This window comes from Oncorhynchus clarkii, chromosome 28, assembly GCF_045791955.1.
Source record: "Oncorhynchus clarkii lewisi isolate Uvic-CL-2024 chromosome 28, UVic_Ocla_1.0, whole genome shotgun sequence".
NCBI classification, from domain to species: Eukaryota; Metazoa; Chordata; class Actinopteri; order Salmoniformes; family Salmonidae; genus Oncorhynchus; species Oncorhynchus clarkii.
The window spans coordinates 21492600-21519195 of record NC_092174.1 but is presented as its reverse complement, the minus strand read 5'-3'; the positions used below and the strand labels follow the sequence as shown (position 1 = coordinate 21519195).

The 26596-nt window shown below is 42.2% G+C and overlaps 1 protein-coding gene across 1 annotated transcript in view; it reads right to left on the bottom strand.

Annotated features, from left to right (window-relative positions):
• Nucleotides 1–26596, bottom strand: part of LOC139386878 (beta-1,4-galactosyltransferase 2-like) — a 150010-nt gene that overhangs the window by 8026 nt on the left and 115388 nt on the right. Inside the window, exons 4-6 of the mRNA XM_071132740.1 lie at nucleotides 18095–18282; nucleotides 16425–16547; nucleotides 7412–7516 (exon numbers count right to left, since the gene is read on the bottom strand). Of these exons, the coding sequence (XP_070988841.1) occupies nucleotides 7412–7516; nucleotides 16425–16547; nucleotides 18095–18282 (416 nt within the window). The remainder of the gene's footprint in view (nucleotides 1–7411; nucleotides 7517–16424; nucleotides 16548–18094; nucleotides 18283–26596) is intronic.

Sequence of the window (26596 nt, the reverse complement as noted above, 5' to 3'; positions counted from 1 at the left end):
ACCCAGGTCCTTTCAAGGCCTTTCTACTTTCCTCCATTTTAAAACCCAAACCTCTTATTATACGAATCAAAACACTCTTCAAATAATCCCCATAGCATTTTAATGAGGGACAAACATTTTTTGGGGGGTGGGGGGGGGGTTTCTCTAATAGGGCTTTCTCTGTCTCTCTTTCCTCTTCAAGACATGAATTAATAATTTATTAGCCCCAAACAAATTGTATACATGGCACCTGAACTTTCGCTAAATCCGAGGCTCATGGATCAGAACCAAGTCAGGCTGGAGAATAAATAAAGCTTTGTTAGAAATGCCAGTCAGCGGATGAAGGGCTGTCTGTCTGTCTGTCTGTCTGTCTGTCTGGCTGTCTGTCTCTGTCTGTCTGTCTGTCTGTCTGTCTGTCTGTCTGTCTGTCTGTCTGTCTGTCTGTCTGTCTGTCTGTCACACAGTACGTCAGTGACAGATTCAATCAACCTAGTCATTGTCCTGTTGGAAGGTGAACCTTCGCCCCAGTCTGAAGCAGGTTTTCATCAAGGATCTCTCTGTACTTTGCTCTGTTCATCTTTCCTCAAACCTGACTAGTCTCCCAGTCCCTGCCGCTGAAAAACATCTCCATAGCATGATGCTTCACAGTAGGGATGGTGCCAGGTTTCCTCCAGGTGTGACGCTTGGCATTCAGGCCAGAGAGTTCAATCTTGGTTTCATCAGACCAGATAATCTTGTTTCTCATGGTCTGAGCCGGCTGTCATGTGCCTTTTACTGAGAAGTGGCTCAGTCAGAGTGACCATCGGGTTCTTGGTCACCTCCCTGACCAAGGCCCTTTGGCCGGTCGGCCAGCTCTAGGAAGAGTCTTGGTGGATCCAAACTTCTTCCATTTACAGTTTTTCTCAGTCGCTTTGGTGCATTTCTTAGATCAAAAGTGCAATTCTTGATACTACTTGTACAAATTCCAAATCATCTAGTCACTTGTGCACATCATTAAAGCAATTTATTATTCCTTTGAACAAATTGCAATTGATAATGTACAAGTGTCAGCTTTTTTCTACATTATCAATTGCTCATGTCATGTTGATCAAAATATAGTAGATGGTTCTCTGTTGAACAGTCTTACCCCTCAAAACATCTAGGCATTAGTTCCTTGCATAAGCCTTTACATGCAAAATTGTTGAACTATTTGTCATAAACTGTCAAGCATAGTTTTACACATTTCTATTAGACCTTTTGTACAAAAACGTGAATTGATGAATCGTGCAGGTGAAATTGACCCTCACTCATGAAGGAATGTAAAGTGTTAGTTCAACCAACAATCAACCAGTTGTCTAAATTGCTCAAAGGTGCACCTCATGAAGAATCAATTGGCAAGCATATATAGACAGACCACAACACAGAGTTGCAATTTTCCAAAAATGGATGGACCAGGAAATGAACAGGGTCAACAGCCAAGAGGAGGAAGAAGAGGAGCAAGGATGCGTGGAAGGCAAAACACAGGAAGAGGTTGAAGAGGACATAGGCGCATATCTGATGACATAAGGGCCACTATTGTAGACCATGTTGTCAATCATGGCCTTACAATGGCTGAGGCGGTCGAATATTGGGAGATCAACCGTATCCTCAATAGTTCAAACGTTTTGAAGAGAGAACAGGTATGTCCACCAATGTACAGTGCACTGTTACTGTATATAAGCAGTATACTGTATACTTCTTACAATGCTTCATATTACAGTAGTCCACTTGTATTTCACAGCATACAGAAATATACTCTATACAGATACATACTGCACCTTACATGCACCCACCTGTATGTTTTACAGTAAAATGTGTGTTCGCATAGTTTTCGTCTATGTGAAAGTGTGCGATGCATCACTGCCTTTTCCCCCACATAGGACTGCAAGATTACCTCAAACCGGTGGCAGAGGACGCCTTTTCACACCTCAACAGGAGGCGGCTATTTGCACCATGGTCCTAGCAAACAATGCAATGAGACTAAGGGAAATACAAAGGACCATTATAGAAGACAACGATGTCTTTGAAAACATCCATACGGTTAGCATCTCAACCATCAACAGGGTGCTGCATAGAAACCAGATGAGTATGAAACAGCTGTACCGTGTACCATTCCAAAGGAATGAGGACAGAGTTAAGGAGCTACGGTACCAGAATGTACAGGTAAAACATATATCTATGTAATTTCTTTAGAGCAACATTTTATAGTGATACATAGTACAGTAAGCATAAACTGCACACATTTCCATTGCTGTGGAAGGAACATGCAATATATGTATATTTATGTCACTCTTCCTTACCAAAACAAATTCAACTGTGTGTTCTGGGATATAGCGTATAATGGAGTTGGAATCAAGTGAACCCTCTCACAACTTTGTATACGTGGATGAGGCTGGCTTCAACCTGACCAAATGCAGAAGTCGGGGTCGGAATATCGGGGAGGAAATATCACCATGTGTGCTGCTATTTCGGTGCATGGTGTCCTAACCCATATCCCCCTTATAGGGCCATACAACACCCAGCATCTACTCAACTTTTTAGAGGCTCTCTACAGGGCTCTCATCCCTGATGATGAGAGGGGTCTGTTTAGAGAGGATTTGCCAAAGTATGTGGTCATTTGTGATAATGTGAGTTTCCATCAATCAAACTTCATAAGGCAATGGTTTGTGACAAACCCGAGGATGCTCATAGAATTCCTCCCACCTTATTCACCATTCCTTAACCCAATTGAGGAGTTATTTTCAGCATGGAGGTGGAAGGTGTACGATCGTCAGCCACACACAGATGACCCTGCTGGCTGCAATGGATGCAGCATGTGAGGACATCACAGTACATGTCAGCAGAGGATGGATAAGGCATTCCAAAATATTCTTTCCACGTTGCATTGGAAGGGAAAATATCCGGTGTGATGTGGATGAGAATATGTGGGCTGACAGACAGGAACGTCTGGATGTGTAGAGACAGCACAACAGTGCTGCGGGCAAAGTTGTGCCTTAGGGGTGGTTTCCTGTGTTTCTTTCTAATTTAGTTTTTTTTTTCTTTGTGCCCCTTGGGTTGTCCAGTCTCTTTCAATCAATAACCCACATACAGTAATATGTAAATAGTACTGTTGAAATTGATATATGCCATAGAAGTGCAGCCTTGTGCATTTTCAATACAGTAACTGTCATCCAAACTGTAGCCTAAGTTTACATCAGGTAATACTGTCAAAGTACACAGTTACATTGACAACATGCCTAAACATTTTGACGACCTTGTTCGTGAACAATGACCCAGTGACTTATCATTCTGATGACACTGACATGATCATTGGCATGAATATTTACTTTTGAGAGATGTACTAAGGATTTTTAGTGACTGACTAGATTTAGAAATATATCTATTGTATATTGCAGTTTGTACAAGTTGTTCTGAGAAATGCACTTATTATTTTGCACATGTTAGGGATGATGTGAAAAATGCACCAAAGCGACTGAGAAAAACTGTAAGAACGATGGAGGCCACTGTGTTCTTGGGGACCTTCAATGCAGCAGACATTTTTTTGGTACCCTTCCCCAGATCTGTGCCTCGACACAATCCTGTCTCGGAGCTCTACGGACAACCCCAGGGCTTGGTTTCTGCTTTGACAAGCACTGTTAACTGTGGGAGTTTATACATTTTCAAATCATGTCCATTCAATTGAATTTACCACAGGTGAACTCCAATCAAGTTGTAGAAACATCTCAAGGATGATCAATGGAAACAGAATGCATGTGAGCTTAATTTCGAGTCTCATATCAAAGGAACTGAATAATTATGTAAATAAGGTTCTGTTTAGTCTGTTTTTTAACACATTTGCAAACATAAAAAAAAACAGTTTTCACATTGTCATTATGGGGTATTGTGTGGAGACTGATGAGGAAAAAAATAAATGTCATGCATTTTAGAATAAGGCTGTAACATAACAACATTTGGAAAAAGTATTTGCAAATGCACTGTACATACAATACACTACAAAAGTATGTGGACACCTGCTAGTCAAACATCTCATTCCAAAATCATGGGCATTACAGTAACACTGAGTTGGTCCCCACTTTGTTGCTATAACAGCCTGCACTCTTCTGGGAAGGCTTTCCGCTAGATGTTTTGAACATTGCTGCGGGGACTTGCTTCCATTCAGCCACAAGAGCTTTAGTAAGGTCGGGCACCACAACCCCAGGTGTTAGATGGAGTTGAGGTCAGGGCTCTGTGCAGGCCAATCAAGTTCTTCCACACCGATCTCGACAAACAATTTCTGTACGGACCTCGCTTGTGCATGGGGGCATTGTCATGCTGAAACAGGAAAGGGCCTTACCCAAACTGTTGCCACAAAGTTGGAAGCACAAAATCATCTACAATGTCTTTGTATACTGTAGCGTTAAGATTTCCCTTCACTGGAACTAAGGTGCCTAGCCCGAACCATGAAAAACAGCCCGAGACCATTATTCCTCCTGCACCAAACTTTACAGTTGGCCCTATGCATACGGGCAGGTAGAGTTCTCCTGGCATCCTCCAAACCCAGATTCATCGGTCGGACTACCAGATGGTGAAGCGTGATTCATCACTCCAGAGAATGCTTTTCCACTGCTCCAGAGTCAAATGGCGGTGAGCTTTACAGCCAATGCTTGGCATTGCATATGGTGATATTTGGCTTGTGTGCGTGCGGCTGCTCGGCTATGGAAACCCATTTCATGAAGCTCCCGACAACGTAGGCAATTTGGAACTCGGCAGGGAGTGTTGCAACCTAGGACAGACGATTTTTACGCACTTCGCGCATCAGCACTCGGCGGTCATGTTCTGTGAACTTGTGTGGCCTACCACTTCGCAGCTGAGCCTTTGTTGCTCCTAGACATTTCCACTTCACAATAACAGCATTGACAGTTGACCGGGGCAGCTCTAGCAAGGCAGAAATTTGACAAACTGACTTGTTGAAAAGGTGGAATCCTATGACGGTGCCATATTGAAAGTCACTGAGCTCTTCAGTAAGGCCATTCTACTGCCAATGTTTGTCTATGGAGATTGCATGGCTATGTTCTCGGTTTTATACACCTGTCAGCAACGGGTGTGGCTGAAACAGCCAAAACCACTCATTTGAAGTGGTTTCCACATACCTATGTGTGCAGGGTAGCAGGGTAGCAGGGTAGCTACATCTCTTATACATATGTTATAAGTAGGGTGACCACATGTCCTGGATTCAGTCGGACAGTCCCATATTTTGTCCCTTTGTCCTGCACCAAACAATCATGTCCCACATTTTATCAACACATTCAAACGCCACTCATTTACAAAAAAAGGTCGATATGTCCCGTATTTCAGTCAGACATTCTTACCTGCATCTTTTGCAGCAGGGAGGAAGAGGCAAAGCGAGAGGTTTCACTCTCACCAAAATTAGCCAAAATAAGCCCAACGTGTTTCTATGGGCTTATTTTGGACCTAAACTTGTCGCCTGCCTTCCCATCTTTGGGACAACCACTGCCATAGTTAGGGCGGAGACATGAGCATCTCCTCATAATAGATCTGTTTGCAGTCATGTTGCATTTTTTACAAGATGTATATCATGAGGATGTGGTACTGGGGATGTTAAACACTTCTCCAATCGTTGTTGAGATCTGATATTCTGCTCAGCGCAAGTTGAGACGTAGGCCAATGTAATATTGTCAATCAATCACATTTGTCAAATCCTTTCGGTCTAAATTCCAGCTAAACTTGGAAAGAACATTTAACTACTTACAAAAAGCCTGCTTCTGACGAAGAGCTACAAAGGTAAGTAAATAGCCGTATTATACTGAAAAGATATTAGGTGATTTCGTTCAACTTGTGTGGCTCTCCATGCTCATTAGTTGCTCATTCAACATATTTGCTGCTACTTCACTCAATCCCGGTTTCTGCATAACTACATTTTGCGCGAGGCAAAGGAGTAGCCTATAGTTGTGTTTCAACTAGCTTGTTTTGTGGGGGGGGGGGGGGGTCTGCCAAAAAATAAATATATAATGCTTTTGTCCCGCATTTGGCCAACCTAGTAATAAGTGATGGTATCAGATTAGGGACATTTGTTGCGTCAAATGGGACCCTATTCCTTATAAAGTACACCACTGTTGACCAGGGCCCTGAGCCCTATGGGCCCTGTTCAAAAGTAGTGCACCATGAAGGGGATAGGGTGCCATTCAAGATGCATCATGTTGATTGGGATTGCATGGTAAGTACTTTGATCATGTATCAACCCATCAACTTGTCACCACACAGCCACAAGCCAAACAGACAACAGCATGCTTCCCTGGCTCTGTCAGCACAGCAAACCCCTCTTACATCAACGTGTTTCAATACATTAGGCGCAGTCATAGCCGTGGGAAGTAGTTTGGGGGTGGGGGTGCTGCAATATTTTTTGGGTGTTGCTGCAGAGGAAGAGGTTTCGCTCTCGCCAAAATCACTACAAAATATATCGATCCTATTATTCTAAAAAACATGTATTACATATTTGTTTTATTCCTATTTTTTATGGTGTGCTGCAGCAACCTCAGCACTCCTACTTCCCACGGCTATAAGCGCAGTAACAACAAATTCCTTTTAATTCAGTTATTCTCTCATCTCCCATGGAAATGAGTTTATCACGCTCTCGAGCTTGCGATACAAGGGGTCTGCATTGGTTCATTATTCGTATGTATGAGGCACTCGTCAGAATGATTGTTGTTTTCTGTGGCTGTTATCTTCGCACACTGGGAGTCCTAGGGACTGGGAGTTCATGGAAAATGAAGAGTAGCCCAAGGATTAAATGGCTACCCGTGGTTTTTTGGCCTTTCTATCATGGTAAGAGCCAGCTAGGGGGTTAGATGTGATCAATAAAAGTCTGTACATTCTACAGTGAGTCCATTCATGCTATGCAATAACTGTTTTGCAAATTGCAGCTCAGCTCTGTAGGGTTCTGAGGTTTAGGAACAATCACAACTAACAGTGCTGCATATAGCCATGCTGTTATCGATCTGCTCTTTTTAGAGTCATTGATGGGTTGGCTATTCATGCATGAAAGAGCCCTCTTAGCAGTGAATAAACAGTGATGATCCATTTCTATGAGGTGTTATTTTCCTGCCAAATCTATGATATGGGGGATTTATCTTAGAGCAGCCTTCAATCGTAAGATGGTAGTATAATGTGTGAGTGTGAGACAACCTTTATCAAAAAGACAACTTTGGTAACTGAGCAAACAATAGCTAGAGAACCTACACTTTCTGTACATTCTATAGTTAGAATGAATGTTGTGTTTAGGGAGGAAAAGATAGCCTGGTCCTAGATCTGTTTGTGCTGTCTTGCCAACTTCTATGTCATTGTTCGCAAGACAGCACAAACTGATCTGGGGCCAGGCTAGTGTCTAGGGAGGAAAAGATAGGAATCAAAGGCAAACCTTTGTGGGTTGGGTTCATTGTGCTTGTCTCTTTCGTGTTTGATCATCCTGTAGCGGCCGATCCGGACGTCCGGTCGAACCACCTTCATCCCGTTGAGGGTGATCCTACAACAGAGGAGTCATGCTTTAGAAAGAATCAGTTAGAATGTGCATCCCAAATGGCAGCCTATTCCCTACATAGTGCACTACTTTTGCCCAGAGCCCTATGGGCCATGGTCAAAAGAAGTACACTACATAAGAAATACTGTCGGTTGCCAATTGGGAAGTCAGAACTGCTCCAAAGCAGCTGTAGCAATGCCAGCCATGACGAGACACTGTAATAGCAATCTCGAGTTAAGCTTCAGCTGTAATGCAACAAAAATGGGGTAAAGCAAGGCACTGACTGTAGACAACCAATCTGTACAAACTAAAGCCTATCCTAGACCTAGATGGAGGAAAATAAGAAATGATATTCATTCACGCAGCAACATGGAACCGTGTGTGTGTTTGGGTGTTTACAATGTTTGGTCCCCAAGATGGGATGAAATGGTTTTATTTCACTCTGTAATGCTCTGATTCATTCTAAATCTCCTGTGTTATTGGTGCAGCCAAGCCTGACAGTTTGTATCTGTGGGCCTCGCACTTACTGACTGACAAACAAACGGTAAAACACATTGCTTCTGCATCCCGCCATCAAAGCCTCATTAGCCCAGATGAAAAGAAAATGCCAAGCGAGTCAAAGAGAACATTTATGAAAACAAATTCAGTAGAACAGATTGAAGAGAATCCAGGCTCTTCCCATTAAGTGTCTCTTAGCTTTCCTGAAGAGACCAGCCTAAGCCTCCATGCTAACTGTCTTGGAAAACAAAGCCATTTGTTTGAGTAAAATGCTGCTTCCAGCTGCTTGATTGCTTGAAGAATGAGGTCATTATAATATCCCCCTTGCCTCTTTATCCGTGTGAAGCCCCTGGATAAAAGAAATGACCCTCCCTGCATTTGTCATTTGAGCATCACATTGCTCCAGCTGGGTCACTAAGCTAGCTTCTGCCTCTCTCTCTGAACCTCCCTCTTTCTCTGGAGTACTTGGAGATCAATAACATAAACACTGTGTGTTTGTGCGCACGTGAGTGCGTGTCTGTCTGTCTCTGTGTGTGTTTGTGTCCGTGTGTGTGTACAGTAAGGGTGTTTCTGTTGTGTTAGAGTTTGTGTGTTTTCTGCAAGTAACAACAGTGAGAAGGTTTGGTAATACATAATGCAGAGAGTGAATTCAAAATATTCCCCTTGTGTATTCTTGACCCAGAAACAATAGCACTAAGGATTGCCTGTTTAAAAAAATAGGTTCAAATCAAATGTTATTTGTCACATGCTTCAATAGGTGTAGACTAACAGTGAAATGCTAACTTACGGGTCTTTTTTCAACAACGCAGAGTTAAGATTTAAAAATAAATAAATAAAATAGATATAGTGAACCAGTGAATAACAAATAACAATGACGAGTAAAAATGACATGGATATTTACAGGGAGTACCAGTACCGAGTTGATGTATGAGGAATTTGAGGTAGTTATGTACATATAGTGGCGGCAGGTAGCCTAGTGGTTAGAGCGTTGGGCCAGTACCCGAAAGGTTGCTGGATCGAATCCCAGGTAAACATTTTGACAAGGTAAAAATCTGTCTTTCTGGCAGTTAACCCACTGTAGGGTTAAGACAGTAGCAGCAGTGGGTAGCTTGTTTAGAAGAACTGGATTGGGTGTCTGGGATGATGGTGATGGCCTTTTAAATAATTTAATGACTGTAGATGTGATTGCAACAGGGCAATAGTCATATAGGCAGGTTACCTAGGCGTTCTTGGGCACAGGGACTATGGTGGTAGGCTTGAAACAAGTTGGTATTACAGACCGGGTCAGGGATAGGTTGAAAATATCAGTGAAGTCACTTACCAGCTGGTCAGCGCATGCGCTTAGTACTCATTCTGGTATTCAGTCTGGCCCCCCGGCCTTGCAAATGTTAACCTGTTTAAAGGTCTTACTCACATACGCTACAGAGAGAGAGATCACACAGTCGTCCGGAACAGTTGGTGCTCTCATGCATGGTTCAGTGTTGCTTGTGCCACTGACTTAGTTTGGCCTTAATTCCAGTTTAGCTACAAATGAATAACTGATATGTTAGATTCACGTCTCCATCTCAATCAAAAATCTGAGTTAAAGAATAGCACTAAACCGATTCAAACTTTAAATGCACTTTAGATATTATTTAACTTATATTTTTGGTTGAGATGGAGACGTGCATCCAACTGGAATTAAAGGCACCTAAGTCAGTGGCACAGATGGAATTATCCAAGCAGAGGATACATCTCCTTCTAATGTTGATATTTGGTTGGGTTGACAAACACCATTCAATATCACTAAATATCATTACATTTGAAATCAACCAGAGCTTGAAACCCTAGGCATATTGTATTGTCTATTTTTAGTTGAATTCTGGGTTGATTTGAAACAATATTGATGACTTAGAAAATTCTATATAGGCCTAAATAGCATAATTTATGATATGAGTGATAAAATATGGTCACATTTAATGCTCTCTGTTAAACCTACCCTTTGGAATGACTTCGATAGAATCAGTGAATCTAATACATTTTTAAGTGGAGATCTCTCAACAATGATTCTCACGATAGCACAGTCAGGGACAAATATCATAGCTAAGCAGGGCTGGGTTTGGTTAAAACCCTGGATGAGAGACCAAAGGGTAGCTATAGATAGATCAATTCTCCAGTAAGAGGTGCTGCCCAGCCTATTGTATTTTGTTCTGATGGAGGATATAATGTTGAAGATCAGACATTGTTTTAAAGGTACAAATTCAACATATTTTAAACAAGGTTTGTTTATATTGAAATTTGGTTACCATGATGACATAATCCTGTGGTTGAAATTTCATCCTCAAAACAACCTGTTTACGTGGATTACTTTTTTTCAAATCCAATGTATTTTCCACGTAGATTCCATGTCACAATATGTTGACAAATTACATTAAAACAACATTGATTCAACCAGTTTGTGTCCAGTGGGATGGCTCTGGTCAAAATGAGTGTACTGTGTAGGGAATATGATGCCATTTGGGATGAAGCCTACTGTATGCAACAGGGTGGCATGTAGCCTAGTGGTTAGAGCGTTGTTCTGCCCTTGAACAAGGCAGTTAACCCACTGTTCCTAGGCAGTCATTGTAAATAAGAACTTGTTCTTAACTGACTTGCCTAGTCAAATAAAAATTCAACCAGAATAGGTATGTTTACCTTGCTCATTTAGTGCTTGGCAGAAGCTACTAAAACTAACTGGGTCTGTGTTAAATAACATATACCTACAGTACATGATGATCATTCAGTCCAGCTGGAAACTGAGCTATTCAGTGACTTATTTGGCTTCAGGACATTCTGTAGTGTTCACTGTGGTTTCAAGGTATCAGGTTGAAAAAGCTTCAACCATCTGCAATGATTTCAAGGAGATAAAGGGGCAGGCAGGGGGATGGGCACAGTCTCAGCTATATCTCCCAATCAATGGTTAGGCTTGGCTGGGTAATCCAGGTGTGAGTTAATCAATACTATGGTACTTAGTTTGCGGAGTAAGGTGAGAATGTTGGGTCCTTAAGGACCACCAAGTGTCTGAAAGAACTTTCAAAATAATTGATTTAACTAGATTATTTTCTACCAAAAGAAGAATGGACAGATCAGGAGGAGGTAAGGCATACATCCTTTTTTTTTTTAACCATTTCTTTACTTTAGTACAAGTTGAAGAGTAAATATTTGGACACGTTCTGGGAATAGTCTTCACCAGAGACCTTGAATGATTGCAAGATGTAGTGTCCATGACATGAGCTGTACTATATGAAACATGGGTCAACAACATGGGCCTCTGACAGGTCTTCTTTATAATTTACTGTTGTGTTTAGTCAAAAGCCATGGGGATCCATGTGCTGCTGCTGCACCCTTCGACTCATTAGCTTGACTTCTCTCCTCCATGCCTTCACATGCGGCTGTCTCAGCCCAGCGAGCACACAAAATTGGCTCAATCGTATTGAACAGCACTGTGCCAAGGATCTGTGGGCCCTTTCATTCTGAACCAGATTCCTTGAACTCCATCAAACCTTTTCAAAACTCTCAGAAGGGGCCATGATGAAGAGAGAGCATTGAGCGATATAATATAATAATATAATACAAAGCGTTTTTGGTAGAAAGGAAAAATGAAAGGAAAAACAACCTTTCAGGCACAATGGCATAAGATGTTCTTTGTTGAGAAGCAAAATATCTGTTTTCCTAAAATTAACATTGCCCTTGAAAGCAAAGTATTATTCAGGCTTAGAGAAAGGAGAAGAAACAGAAGTAGTAACATTATCAGTTGTGTGTATGGTTGATGTATGGTTGACATTCCTGCAAAATGGTTTCTCTCGCTCAACACATACACATTGCAATAGTTGTTCCTTTGTTGACTTCCTTTGTATTCTCACATTGCCACTGATATCATTCACTCTCTGTGTACCTGTTAAATATTGCAACAAAGAATAATTGTTTTCCTGAGGCACAGTGGTAATTTTGATACAGATGTCTGGACAGCTAATTTGGCCTTGCGTGCCCTTTTGATTGAATTAATGAAGAACTTCTCTAGCTTTTTTCCCATTTCTCTCCAGTCTTTCTTAAATGCATTAGACTCTTGGAGTCCGGGGGAATTAGAATCTGCGGCATTACCTCATCAGAACCGAAAGGAATGGAGTGCTGCAGAGAATGAAGCCATTGGGGAGAGATGAGGAGATGAGTGGAACGAACCTGAAATCGCTCATGTTGGATTGAGTGTGTGCTCTGTCTGTCTTGCTGACTGCGGTGGTTCAAGCTCTGCTGCCTGCCTGCCCACTCTCTATCCACTCCCTCCTGTCTCCCTCTAATTAGAAATAGCCACACAAGGGCAATCGAGAAATGAGAATCCTGCCAAAGCTGGCATTTTTCTCCTGTATCTCCCTCTCTCTATTAAAGACAGAACACAGTAGAGTGACACCGTGCACTATGTAAATGTAGAATAGATAGTGTCTGGACTGTTAGGTGTTTGTTAGGGAAAATCCTATGATAGTAAACGTATTAACGGACCACTTATGCCCATGAAATAGGCTATGACTTGTATATTTTTCAGTATCAGCCAGGTGTACGTCTAGGCCAGGGAGAGCACTTGCCACCAGACAGAGCCTGTCTGTCTGTCTGTCACAAGAGACAGTCGGAGCTCTGACAGTTAGTCACCTTGTAGTAGAAGTAAATATGAGGGAACTAACTGTCCCTCCAGGTCCCTGTTTCACTGCACAGATGCTGACAGCCAAGGAGTTGCCCATCCAAGACACTGGATGGATCTGCTGCTCTTCAGTTGTACGTACATGCCCAGGAGGGGTGATAGAGAGAGTTTTTTAAGTATCCTTCCATTCCAGTTGCTGGTCTCAGGGTGAATGGGCTCTACAGGAAGCAGGGAAAATAGTGTCATCTATCTGTTTCTCCAGTAATGCCACCATCACCTCCAGCTATTTCTGTCTACCCTTCCTTGCTTTACTGAATGAAACTGTATGGTGATGACGGAGCTCAGTGTCAACTATATCTCCCAATCAATGGTTAGCCTTGCATGGGTAATCCAGGTGTGAGATAATCAATACTATGGTACTTAGTAAACGGAGGATACTGGGCCCTTAAGGAACACCATAGAGTTCAATTAAGTGTCTGAATGTACATTCAAAATAATTTCATTATCTAGATTTTTTTCTAACAAAAGAAGGAGAATGGACAGACATCAGGAGGAGGTAAGCCCAAAACAGTCCATTAAAAAACGCCAGGAAAATAACCACCCTCTTCCCTTTAACTGTTTGTTTGAGTGGGGGTAAATCAACTCAGGCATTTTTCCTGAAGACCTATGATTATTTTTTTAAAGTTGGCACCGTCTGTAACATGAGGTATTCCCTCCAAGCAAATCATAAGGGATTTTCCCCTGCAGGTTCTGACAGCATGGCACAGTTCCAAAAAGCACTACAATAAACAAGGAACTCCCCACAATATTGTGCTACAGTTCACACAGCAAGGCTCTGAGTGCACTACCATGCATCACCACTAAGTGTGCTATGCTGTCACCGGAGTTACAGCACAGTATAGCCTCTGCAGTCTAACCAAGATATGATGTAAATAAATGACAAAATGGAAATGTCACAAAATGCACTTTGAGGTCTTAACACATGTTAATAGATTATGAATCATAGATTGGGGGCGGCAGGTAGCCTAGTGGTTGGAGTGTTGGGCCAGTAACCGAAAGGTTGCCAGATCAAATCCCTGAGCTGACAAGGTAAAAATCTTTCGTACTGCCCCTGAACAAGGCAGTTAACCCACTGTTCCTAGGCCGTCATAGAAAATAGAATGTGTTATTAACTGACTTGTCTAGTTAGATAAAGGTATGAAAAATCATGATTCATAAAATGTATGTTTTGTCTTTACTGCTCTAACATTAACTGTGGTTGTATTCTTGGTGACTGTGCTCTTCTGAACTACAATGTGTCAACACAGTAACACACTACTCCACTTAATCACACTAATCTGAGTTAGACTCTCTCATTGCTGGAAGATCTGTTGTGCTACATCACAGAGTGTGTGAGGCATCAGCTATTATTACAATACGGGATTGTGAGCCAGTATGCCAGTGCCACATAGTGCACTCCAGGCAGGTGCAGTCCCTGCTTTAGGCTGAACCCACTGAACCTTACTGTCACAAAGGAATCAATCACTCTCTCTCTTTCTCTACAAGTCATAGGAGTCATTCCATGTCATTTCAGCAAGCAATGACACCCACCATCTCAGATTGTTCTGAAATCATTTCTGTAGATACAAACAGGTAATATTGACATTCATTAAACATTATTTTGTTGAAATTTTATCTCATGGAAATGAAAGTTGCTACACATATTTTTAATATTTTTAATTTTAGCATTGTAATTTCAGATAATGTCCATAACATATCTAGCACTAATATTGGAATCATAGTGTTTCACAGTATTACTCACACGCCAGTGATTGTCTGTGATATTCGCCTATTGATTTCTCCCACCGGAGTGGCATTTGTTGCCAAATTGGGAAAGCTGTTATGACTTTGTGGCTGGGTTCTCTACATGACATGGTATGGAGAAGTAATACTACAAGCCATAGCTTCACACTACTTGTCAAACATAGAGAACTGGTATACTGGTTGTTGAGGTGGGATTGGCATAGGGTATGGGGTGGGTGGCTTTTGACATTTTGTTGCGATTCCTTCATGGCTTACTCATTGGTAGGAAGAAGTTAAGTCCAAATTGGATGTTGGGTACTATATTTATTGAATATTATCTGAATCCTACAAATTAAAATGGCAAATTTGGATGCAATCAATTAGTTTAATTTCTCAGAGATCAAATTATATTTAAACAAAATAATGTTTCAGGAATGCTAATTGTATCTGTCACTAACTACAAAAACGATTTCAGAACAATCTGAGATGGTAGGTGTCAAAATCCTCTTTCTTGTGTTTTTTTTTATGTGGAAGGACCCATATGCTAGCCTACAAAGAAGATGTGATTTTAAAGAGGGAAGAGTGCTGTCACTGACATCCCTTGGACCTCTGATCAACAGACTGTGGGCACGGCCTCAAAGCACTGAACAGGGACATGGATTCCCCCGAGCTGGGATTGTGTTGGCAGGCCCCAATTTGGGCTAGGATGCCATGTCCTGTAGCAGCTAGACCCAGGGAAAGGAGCCATCCCCACAGGGGCTGTAAGAGAGGGGGAGAGAAAGAGAGACACCAGCAACAGCCCAGGCCCCATCACTCACACATCACCATCTCGCTGAGTGCCTAGGGGAGAGACCAACAGCATCCCCCTAGGCACAGCACAGTCTGGGGCTGTATCCCAAATGGTACCCTATTCCCTATATAGTGCACTACTTTTAACCAGAGCCAAAAGTAGTACACTATATAGGGAATAGAGTGTCATTTGGGACGTAGCCTGAGTCTATTCACTCAGCTGCAAGCTAGCCTAACACCATCATCATCAGTCCCCTCTCTGCCTGGCCATGAGATCCAGTGTATATTCAAGGACATTTCAAATTGCTTTATATAAAATGATATTAAAACAAGTGAGCCCTGAAAATATTCTAGATTTCAATGAAAGACAACCTTTATGTTTTTTTTTATACATGCTTATTTTGGTGTCTACAACATTGAATGTAGCCTTTCACGCTCATGTATTGGCCTAAGCAGCAGCATGCAGGAGGATAACATCCCAGCGCATCCCACAACATCCACTGAAACAAAAATAGCTCTGTTGAAGGAAACATCTCAGGGGAAATCTTGATGCTTTAATGGATCAAATCTATTAAAGCTACTATCATGCTATTAAAGTTTTGACTGTCTGTGAGCTAGCAGCACTGCGAGAGAATGTGGTCGGGAAGGACAATGACATTCTATCTGGACATTCAGGAAAAAAGTATTTCAATGATAAAGTAAAGTGACAGGCCAGACATACATTTTGCGTTTAAAAAGACCTGTAGCTGTGCCTACTTCACTCTTTTAATACCTCATCTGTGCCTTTATCAGCGTTAAATCATTCAAAGCTGTTAAAGTACAGCTGTTAAAGTAGCAATGACTGATACTGCTCCCGAGTGGCGCAGCAGTCTAAGTCACTGCATCGCAGTGCAAGAGTGCATCATTACAGGCTGTATCACATCCGGCCGTGATTGTGAGTCCCACAGGGCGGCGCACAATTGGCCCAGCGTCGTCCAGGTGTGGCCAAAGTAGGCCGTCATTGTAAATAAGAATTTGTTCTTAATTAACTGACTTGCCTAGTTAAATAAAGGTTAAACTATTCTAACCAATATGCAAATTACTGTATCAGCTATGATCTAAGTGTCAAATAAAACGTCTGCACCATTCTTTTTCTGGTACTGTGCTGTGCTGGGATTGATGGGTGTTTTTTTAAATATTTCTGCCATGCAGTCCTACCTGTTATAGATATCGTCATCCTCTCCTCCCCAGCCCCAGTACTCGTTGGGGAAGCCATTGATCTTGAGAAACTGTTTTTTGCTCAGCCCAGAAACCCCGCCAAAGTACCCAGCGTAAGGAAGCCTGCAAGGGGAAAATAACTGTCAAAGCATTGAGGCGGTTGTCAGATTTGAGGTTCATTACAGATCCTGGCCTTTAAAAAAACAAGCCTGTCAAATATGGATACTCTACTGTATTGCATTCAAGACAACTGAAAATTACAACATAACACATACTATAAGAATGCGAGCAGAAGTAACAAAATAAAAATATATAAATGAACAATGTATTGTTTCTATAGCTACAGTAGCTCGGATTGCTTCAAAAGTTAAAGGGAAACAGTGTCACTTGATGTGAGGTGCTATTATTTATGCACATGACTTGAAGATATGGAGATGGAGAGAGAGCCTTTCTACAGAGCCCCATTGTAATGTTCCACGGTGCAGAAGGTTAGCCGAGTATCATGGCGGGTGCCTGGAGTCTGCCTCAGGCCAGTGGTGAGTGTGTGTGTGTTTGTGACGTCAGACAGACAGAGCCAGCGACAGGGAGCTTTATGTAAAAAGACAACAAGCAAAAAACTAATGAGGACATCTGCTGTAGCAGCAGCCTTCACACAAACAATATAGAGAAAATGTTGTGTGTGTGTGTGTCCTTGTATGCGTGCATCCGTGTCTGTGAGTGTGTGCTTGCGTGCATGTGTGTTTCTAAGCAGCCTATTTGCTGGAGGATGTGTGAGTCATTAGAGAAAGTAATGTTGTAGCCAGGAGAAAGCCCCTCTAGTGTGAATTCCATACAGTTTAGAAATGGGATTATCATCACAGTTTATTGATATTAGCAGTCAACGCTGGTGCATTGAGGGACTTGCATAAGATGTTTAGCAAAAAGGCTGCTTCGTCCACATGCACTGGATACAAAGCCTGGCTAGATGCTGAGGAATTGTGTTCAATCAATCTGTCACAAATTACACAGCAATTTTAATTGCATATCCAAGCAGGTAAAATGGCATTGGGGTGAATTTGTCTGTTAGGCATGAGTGTGTTCAGGGCTGTAACTATATTGCCAATTTGAAGGCTATCAAGTATGTGGATAGGGCTGAGTTAGATGTGAGAAAAAGCTCACTTTAACTGGCTGTGGGTGTCAGTGTACAGTAGGGGAAGGACACATTCACTGGATAAAGTTGTGGGTATTCAATTCGACATTAAAATGCTTGTGTTATCAACAGCAGGTAAAGTTATTCGTAAAATGATACCACCAAAAATATTTATTGACTGCTGACATTAACCAAAACGATATATAATAATGTGTTAGGATTGGGTTGCTCTTTGGCCCCATACAGAAAATTAAACATCAGAGAGCGCTGGGCGGATTCCAATGAAAGACAGAGGGAACGTTCATCTTAAAGTCAGTCAAATGAACTGGGGATGAGTCTCCAACAGTACTTTTGGTTACATCATCCTGTACAGATCACGTGTGCAGTCCCAAAACAATACATTCAAACTTCTATATGAGGACTATCCATTTCCAAATTAATAAGTTTAAGATGGTAGGAGAATAGGCTCAGAAAATGAATAACAGATTTATTTTAGAGTAAATATACATGGGAGTGAGAGTACACAATACAATTGACCTACCTAAAGCCAAACTTGTCCATAGCGATGGCAAAGTGTCGTGGCTGGTCGTAACAGTGGTAGAGGTTACGGTCGTCCATAGGGATGAGGTCCACGTCGCTGAAGATGAAGCAGTCATACTCTGCATCCTTCAGGGCCTCGGTGTAGCCCACGTTCAGGAGCTTGGCTCTGTTGAAGGTTTCCTCACCAAGCTGCAAGATAACACCGGGAAAAAAACTGGTCGGAAACTGATGGACACTGAGATTTAAGTGAATTCAGTTATATTTTTTGCCATTGTTCATAATGGGTTCTGAAGGATGAATTTGCAAGCCTCAATTGAACATGTTGATTGATGGTCCTGTCAGACCATGTTGTGCATAAGGACAGATTAGACAAAGGTCCATGTTGTGCATAAAGACAGATTAGACAAAGGTCCATGTTGTGCATAAGGACAGATTAGACAAAGGTCCATGTTGTGCATAAGGACAGTTTAGACAAAGGTCCATGTTGTGCATAAGGACAGATTAGACAAAGGTCCATGTTGTGCATAAAGACAGATTAGACAAAGGTCCATGTTGTGCATAAGGACAGATTAGACAAAGGTCCATGTTGTGCATAAGGACAGTTTAGACAAAGGTCCATGTTGTGCATAAGGACAGTTTAGACAAAGGTCCATGTTGTGCATAAGGACAGTTTAGAACCAGGTCCATGTTGTGCATAAGGACAGTTTAGACAAAGGTCCATGTTGTGCATAAGGACAGTTTAGACAAAGGTCCATGTTGTGCAGAAGGACAGTTTAGACAAAGGTCCATGTTGTGCATAAGGACAGATTAGACAAAGGTCCATGTTGTGCATAAGGACAGATTAGACAAAGATCCATGTTGTGCATAAAGACAGATTAGACAAAGGTCCATGTTGTGCATAAGGACAGATTAGACAAAGGTCCATGTTGTGCATAAGGACAGTTTAGACAAAGGTCCATGTTGTGCATAAGGACAGTTTAGACAAAGGTCCATGTTGTGCATAAGGACAGTTTAGACAAAGGTCCATGTTGTGCATAAGGACAGTTTAGACCAAGGTCCATGTTGTGCATAAGGACAGTTTGGACAAAGGTCCATGTTGTGCATAAGGACAGTTTAGACAAAGGTCCATGTTGTGCATAAGGACAGTTTAGACAAAGGTCCATGTTGTGCATAAGGACAGTTTAGACCAAGGTCCATGTTGTGCATAAGGACAGTTTAGAACCAGGTCCATGTTGTGCATAAGGACAGTTTAGACCAAGGTCCATGTTGTGCATAAGGACAGTTTAGACCAAGGTCCATGTTGTGCATAAGGACAGTTTAGACAAAGGTCCATGTTGTGCATAAGGACAGTTTAGACCAAGGTCCATGTTGTGCATAAGGACAGTTTAGAACCAGGTTCATGTTGTGCATAAGGACAGTTTAGACCAAGGTCCATGTTGTGCATAAGGACAGTTTAGACAAAGGTCCATGTTGTGCATAAGGACAGTTTAGACAAAGGTCCATGTTGTGCATAAGGACAGTTTAGACAAAGGTCCATGTTGTGCATAAGGACAGTTTAGACAAAGGTCCATGTTGTGCATAAGGACAGTTTAGACAAAGGTCCATGTTGTGCATAAGGACAGTTTAGACAAAGGTCCATGTTGTGCATAAGGACAGTTTAGACAAAGGTCCATGTTGTAAAGAACTCCACAGGAATAATGTCCGTCATTAAATGTCTGACAACTAAAAATAAACAATGTTAAGTAAAGAAAAATTACACATCACAACATGCTTCGCTTATTTTGATTACAGGTCCAATCAGAGTGTCGCAGGTCAAGTACCGTACCAGTTTGAACATTTGAACTCATAATCTAGTTCAACACATAATCCCTTGTAATCCTGTAATACCTGAGATGCAACCAAATAATCCTCAGGTAAAATCTATTGTTACAAATCCACTGGCACTGGCATTCCAAACACCGGGAGACATGAGGAGCACATTAACTTGGTACAAACATATCGCTGGGGACAGTTATCAGTAAAATGAGATCAACAAGGTCAACACCTTTGTTTATATATATTTGTTTGATAAGATTTCAACCTATATTGGCTTCATGAAAATCTGTTTTTAGATTTAACGTAGCTAAGAGCTGTATAATACATTAAAAACATATTGTACGTCATTAAAAAGTAGGAAACCTCCCAGGTGACGCAGTGGTCTAGGGCACTGCATCGCAGCGCAAGCTGTGCCACGGAGGACACATGGTTTTCGACCTTCGTCTCTCCCGAGCCCGTACGGGAGTTGTAGCGATGAGACAAGATAGTAATTACTAACAATTGGACACCACGAAATTGGGGAGAAAAGGGGGTAAATTAAAAAAATATATACATATATATATTTAAAGTAGGAAACAAAAACATTCTGTTACAAAAAGTTTATCCTCCCACTTCTTGCAGAGAAGATGATAGAGTGTCTCTCTTTTGCAGCCTCTGGTTCCAATCAATACTCATGTTCATTTTAATATTTTCAGTGGCACAAAAAATGGAACATTAGAGACTTGCGGCTTTATCCGACAGACAAAGACAGATAAGGTAATATATCTTTAAAATGCCAAATTGCCTTTTTTTCCCTCCAGTTGGTGAGCTCATTAAACATTATTGGAGTCATTTTTATTGCTTTAATAAGACACGTTCCCCCTGAACCACCAGGCATCGCAAACGGAGCTGTATATCTTATGTAATCACAAGGCTGTGAGGAACATTCACATCCATAACAGGGACGATAGGACTGCACACCCACCATTCTGCCACCACAGAAGAAGAGTGCTGGTGTTAGGATGATAGGGTCAGGAGACATGGGTTTTAAACAGATGGTTAGAGAGTCTGAATGGGACCTGCTAATCAAGCAAATCTCATCACTCAGCACAACAACAGAAAGTTCCTGACTAGGGTTATTCTGAAATATTAATTGTCCAATATTTCATGCATTTCAGCGTCAGATTCAGCTTCAGGTTGGAAAAGGTTTTCATGTTACTTCTTGTGCTTAAACTTCACCAGCAGACATGGATCTGTCTGTGTTGTCAATCTACAAAAAGTAACCTTCCTCGGATGAAAAGAGACTGGCAGCAGCCTTAAGGTGAGGGGATTCCTTAACTATTGACAGAACAAGGAGGAGGAGCTAGAAAATTATGTTGTTTTTTTATCATTCCAAAATTCTAACTATAGTACACCTAAATGACTGATGTTGGGGCATATGGTACTGTCCAATCCACCATTACCTTCAGCCCATACCGTAGAAACTCCACAACTTCCAAGAACAGGAGACAGAGAGATAACTTTCCCTTCCATCTTACAGTATTGTCCTGTCCTGCCTCTCTCTGGCAGCTCAATGGTGTTCTCTCTATACATGCCCTGTAAGAGGCAATCAACCCCATTATCTTTATCTGATAATCACCAGGATAACTCATCAGGGCTCTCCCTCTGTATCGCCACTGTGTTGCCACGTCGACGCTGTCTCCCACCAACTCTCCCAGCTGGCTGACCGACCGCAGTCACAGTCAGATGTACCTGGACAGTTGCTATGGAGATAGATTAGGTCCAACCCTCAGACCCAGCGATGCCTGGGTCATTCTTGAGTGATTGCATTCAGCGTTGTCGGACGGACTGCCGCTGTGCGCTGAGTTTATCAGTCCCCAGCAGACTGACCCTATCACCCATTGCTGCTATCAATGCAGGGTGAGGGAGGTCACCAGTGAGAACTAAACTAGATTGAGGGCCGTCGCTGACCGCGCGCGCGCTGTGTGTGTGTGTGTGTGTGTGTGTGTGTGTGTGTGTGTGTGTGTGTGTGTGTGTGTGTGTGTGTGTGTGTGTGTGTGTGTGTGTGTGTGTGTGTGTGTGTGTGTGTGTGTGTGTGTGTGTAAGGGAACAAGTGGCATAATAAGGTAAAGCATGACACTATCAGATAAAACTCAAATATGCACTCTGTTTTAAGATGATTCAATGTTCAATATCTAACAACTTGCTGATGTTGTTTTTGTAAACTACAGTATCTTTGATTTGGGGGCGTGATCTCCTCTTCACATCAACATCTAGAATTCTAGCACGCTCATTAAAGCCCCATTAGCATTTGCTTTCATAATAACCATATTCCACCATAGCATTGGCTTTATGAAAGGCTCTTACAAGGGAGAGGTGCTGGCTGGCGAAGGGCCAGGCTAACTCATTTCCAGTAATGAATCAGGGCTATTGAAGCAAAGACAATTCCCGTCATAATAAAGGCTACGCACTCCAGAGAATTCAATTGGAGGTTATCTTTGTCTCATCAATAGCTTTAGATCGCACATCACACTGGAGGAACATGACAAAACAGGCCATAAAATACTGTGCGAGACATAAGACATGGACAAGCACGCAATTATCTCACGAAGCCACTGAGGCACGCAGTACATGTACACACATCGATCCAACAGTATGCTCCACTCTGATGCTGTGCTGCTGCATAAGCTGCATAGCTGGTCGAATGTAAAGCAGAGAGATTAGAAGTAGCACCGGCATTCCAACATGAAAGTCAATATCAAATGGTTTGACATATTGGGCCTTTCTATCTTAAGATGAATGCATTAACTGCAAGTTGCTCTGGATAAGAGCATCTGCTAAATTACTCAAATGCAAAATGTAATTCAAAACCTCCCTTGAGGATTAAAGAGTTCATGGTACAAAACATAAAACATAGTGCATGCATTAAAGGAACTATGGCTAGGTACTGTGCAGCAGGAATGTACACTGATAAACAAGCAGACTGTAGCATTTGGAATGTTGTGACATGCCAGCATAGGTCACAGTAGCTTTATGGGAGGTTTGGTGGCATGTGTCACTCAGTGCAGATCAGCACACATCATCAGTCATCCAGGCAGCGACAGCCAACCAGGACTGTCCTTCACTCACTGTGTTGTTCTCAAATGGCTTCGGCCAACATGTCCCTGAATTAGACTGAGACAAGCAGCACTCAGGCCATGGGGAGCAGGTGGTAACTGCCACATCACAAAGGCAGGAGTCACAGGAGTCAGACGTGCCAAATGATCACGGAGGTGGAAAGAGAGGATTTACTGGACCACTCTCAACAGTTTGACAAGCTGAGCCAAGACATTCTACATTGTTGCATTATTAGGAGGATGTTCCATGTTAACTGGGCCAGGTGCCTGTGGATGACTCTCTGGGTGGGTGAGTCACGCATAGTGTTGATGGCTTCAAATCACTTTGTATTAGGAGCAATTGGGCACAAGCTGCCTCGCAATAATACTGACGGAGGCTCCTCAAATCCCCCTGTCACTGTGAGTTATACCCCCGTTCGTTGGTGTTATTGCTGCTAGGAGAAGAAAAAAACATTTGGGGCTTCTGCTGTGTAAGCATGCACGACAAGCCCTGCTAATTTGATTGCGATGTTCTCGTATCTGTCCGGATGCATTAAGCATACATGGCATGAAAAGACCGCTTATCCTGCCATTTACTTTTAAGGCAACTCTCTACATGCAACTAACTGGATCTCATGCGAGCATGCCACAAAACATTTGGAAATATCATTAACAACATCCCACAAAGAAGGACCTTTCTGCTGTAGTATTGATATACAAGAGATATTGAATGAAACAAACTACTAGCCTAGATGTGGTTCACATCAGCAAATAATTCATTTATTGGTTTTACTGTAGGTTTGTGTGAAAGCGCCTTTAATGACCTCGGATAGTCAACGAAACATGAAAAGGCTTCACCCCAATCAGAGAAACCAGCTAACATCTCTTTGATAGTTGATTAAAGAATAGATGTAACAGAACTGTAATCTCATATCCCTTTCCATTACCAACTGCAACATGATACACTAAGTATTATGAAAGAGCATATTCTACTCTTAGGGAAGAGAGAGAGAGAGAGAGAGAGAGAGAGAGAGAGAGAGAGAGAGAGAGAGACTGAGAAAGACTGAGAGAGAGAGAGAGAGAGAGAGAGAGAGAGAGAGAGAGAGAGTGGGAGACAGAGACAGACAGAGAGAGACAGAGAGAGACAGAGAGATAGAGAGAGAGAGAGAGAGAGAGAGAGAGAGAGAGAGAGAGAGAGAGAGAGAGACAGACAGACAGACAGACAGACAGACAGACAGAGAGACAGAGAGACAGAGAGACTGAGAGAGACTGAGAGAGAGAGAGAGAGAGAGAGAGAGAGTGGGAGACAGAGACAGACAGAGAGAGACAGAGAGAGACAGAGAGAGAGAGAGAGAGAGAGAGAGAGAGAGAGAGAGAGAGAGAGAGAGACAGACAGACAGACAGACAGACAGACAGACAGACAGACAGACAGAGAGAGAGACAGAGAGACTGAGAGAGACTGAGAGAGACTGTGAGAGACTGTGAGAGAGAGAGAGAGAGAGAGAGAGAGAGAGAGAGAGAGAGAGAGAGAGAGAGGGAGGGAAATTCTGTTTTGCATGGCCTCGTTGATCAACAGACACCATTATAGGATAAAGTATCTCATGGAAAAAAACTGGGGGAAAAAATGATCCAACAGGGAAAAACGACACAGGACAAGATACTCTTGAGAAGTACACAAGATGAGAGTTGTCAGGCGTTCCATTCCATTGGACATGTGATATGAATATCAATCCAAACTAATTAAACCTGTTAGTTATACATGGCCTGGTTTGAAATTGTAACAGACATTAGCAAAAAATGGAGCAGTCTCCAACTCATCGGCTGTAGTGTGATTAACACACCATGACTTCCACTTGGGCGTTCTCCCAAATGGCACCCTATTCCCTACAAAGTGCACTACTTTTGACCAGGGCCTATAAGGATCTGGTCAAAAGTAGTGCACTATATAGGGAATAGGATGCCATTTGGGACATACGCTTGGTTATTAACTGGTGCAGTGAGATACTGATAAGGCTTTTACTGGGCCGAGGGAACATAAATCACCTATTTGTAAATAAACGTGGTTGATAAAGAGATAGTGCCTGTATGATGTATTAGGAATTTTAAAACTGTTGTTTATTCATGACCATACATACAGGGTCAATACATTTTGAGACAGCAGCAGGGGCGTCATACACCCATGATTTTAGAGGGGTACAAAGTACGTAAGAACGAATGGGGTTGGAGAATTTTGCATTTTTCAAACACCTGAAACAGATTTTTCCTGCAATCTAGAGCCATAATCATAATACCTAATTGTATATAAAAAATATATGTATTTTACCTGTTCAAATGCCATTTTAATGAGGATGTCATTCTGACTGTTGTAAATCACACATTTCAATATAATGCACTAACATGCCTAGGATACTAGGCCAACCAAACAGGATGCTAGGCCAACCAAACAGGATGCTAGGCCAACCAAACAGGATGATAGGCCAACTACACAGGATACTAGGCCAACCAAACAGGATGATAGGCCAACCAAACAGGATGATAGGCCAACTACACAGGATACTAGGCCAACCAAACAGGATGATAGGCCAACCAAACAGGATGCTAGGCCAACCACACAGGATACTAGGCCAACCACACAGGATGCTAGGCGAACCAAACAGGATACTAGGCCAACCACACAGGATGCTAGGCCAACCACACAGGATACTAGGCCAACCACACAGGATGCTAGGCCAACCACACAGGATACTAGGCCAACCACACAGGATGCTAGGCCAACCACACAGGATGCTAGGCAAACCACACAGGATACTAGGCAAACCACACAGGATACTAGGCCAACCACACAGGATGCTAGGCCAACCACACAGGATGCTAGGCCAACCACACAGGATGCTAGGCCAACCACACAGGATGCTAGGCCAACCACACAGGATACTAGGCAAACCACACAGGATACTAGGCCAACCACACAGGATACTAGGCCAACCAAACAAGATACTAGGCAAACCACACATGATTTGTTTCTCTTCCAGGATGGAAGGTGGAGAGAGTTGATGGACTCCTCTCTCTGTGGTGGATGGATGGCTTGCTGTTAAACGACTGGATGGTTTACTTTCAACCATGTCCCCTGAGCCGGAAACAACTACTATGTTTTACTGTAGCATGTAGACTTGATCTATCTATCTGATGACATGCAAGTGTCTCTCTACTGTCTCTGTTTGACGAAGATGTCGGCAAAGGGATTTCCTCCCTATCTTTTCCATTTCCATTTTAGAGCATATTTTAACTATAACGTAGCTCCTCATGATACATGCATAACTCTGGATCAACTACAGTACAGTTGGTATTTTCAATTGTAATCTGTATCCCAAATGGCACCATATTCCCTAAATAGTGTACTACTTTTGATCAAGCTTTGGTAGCGCACTATGTAAGGAATATGGTGACATTTCTGACACAACCCTACTGCTAGTACTGTAGTATTCCATTTGTTAATTAAAATACTGTCCACAAGAGCTTTTATAAGAACTGCCTATTCATTCCCCTTCACAGAGATAGGAGAAATGGAATAGGGATGCCACTCTCTTAAATGAACATGTTAACTGGATAAAAAA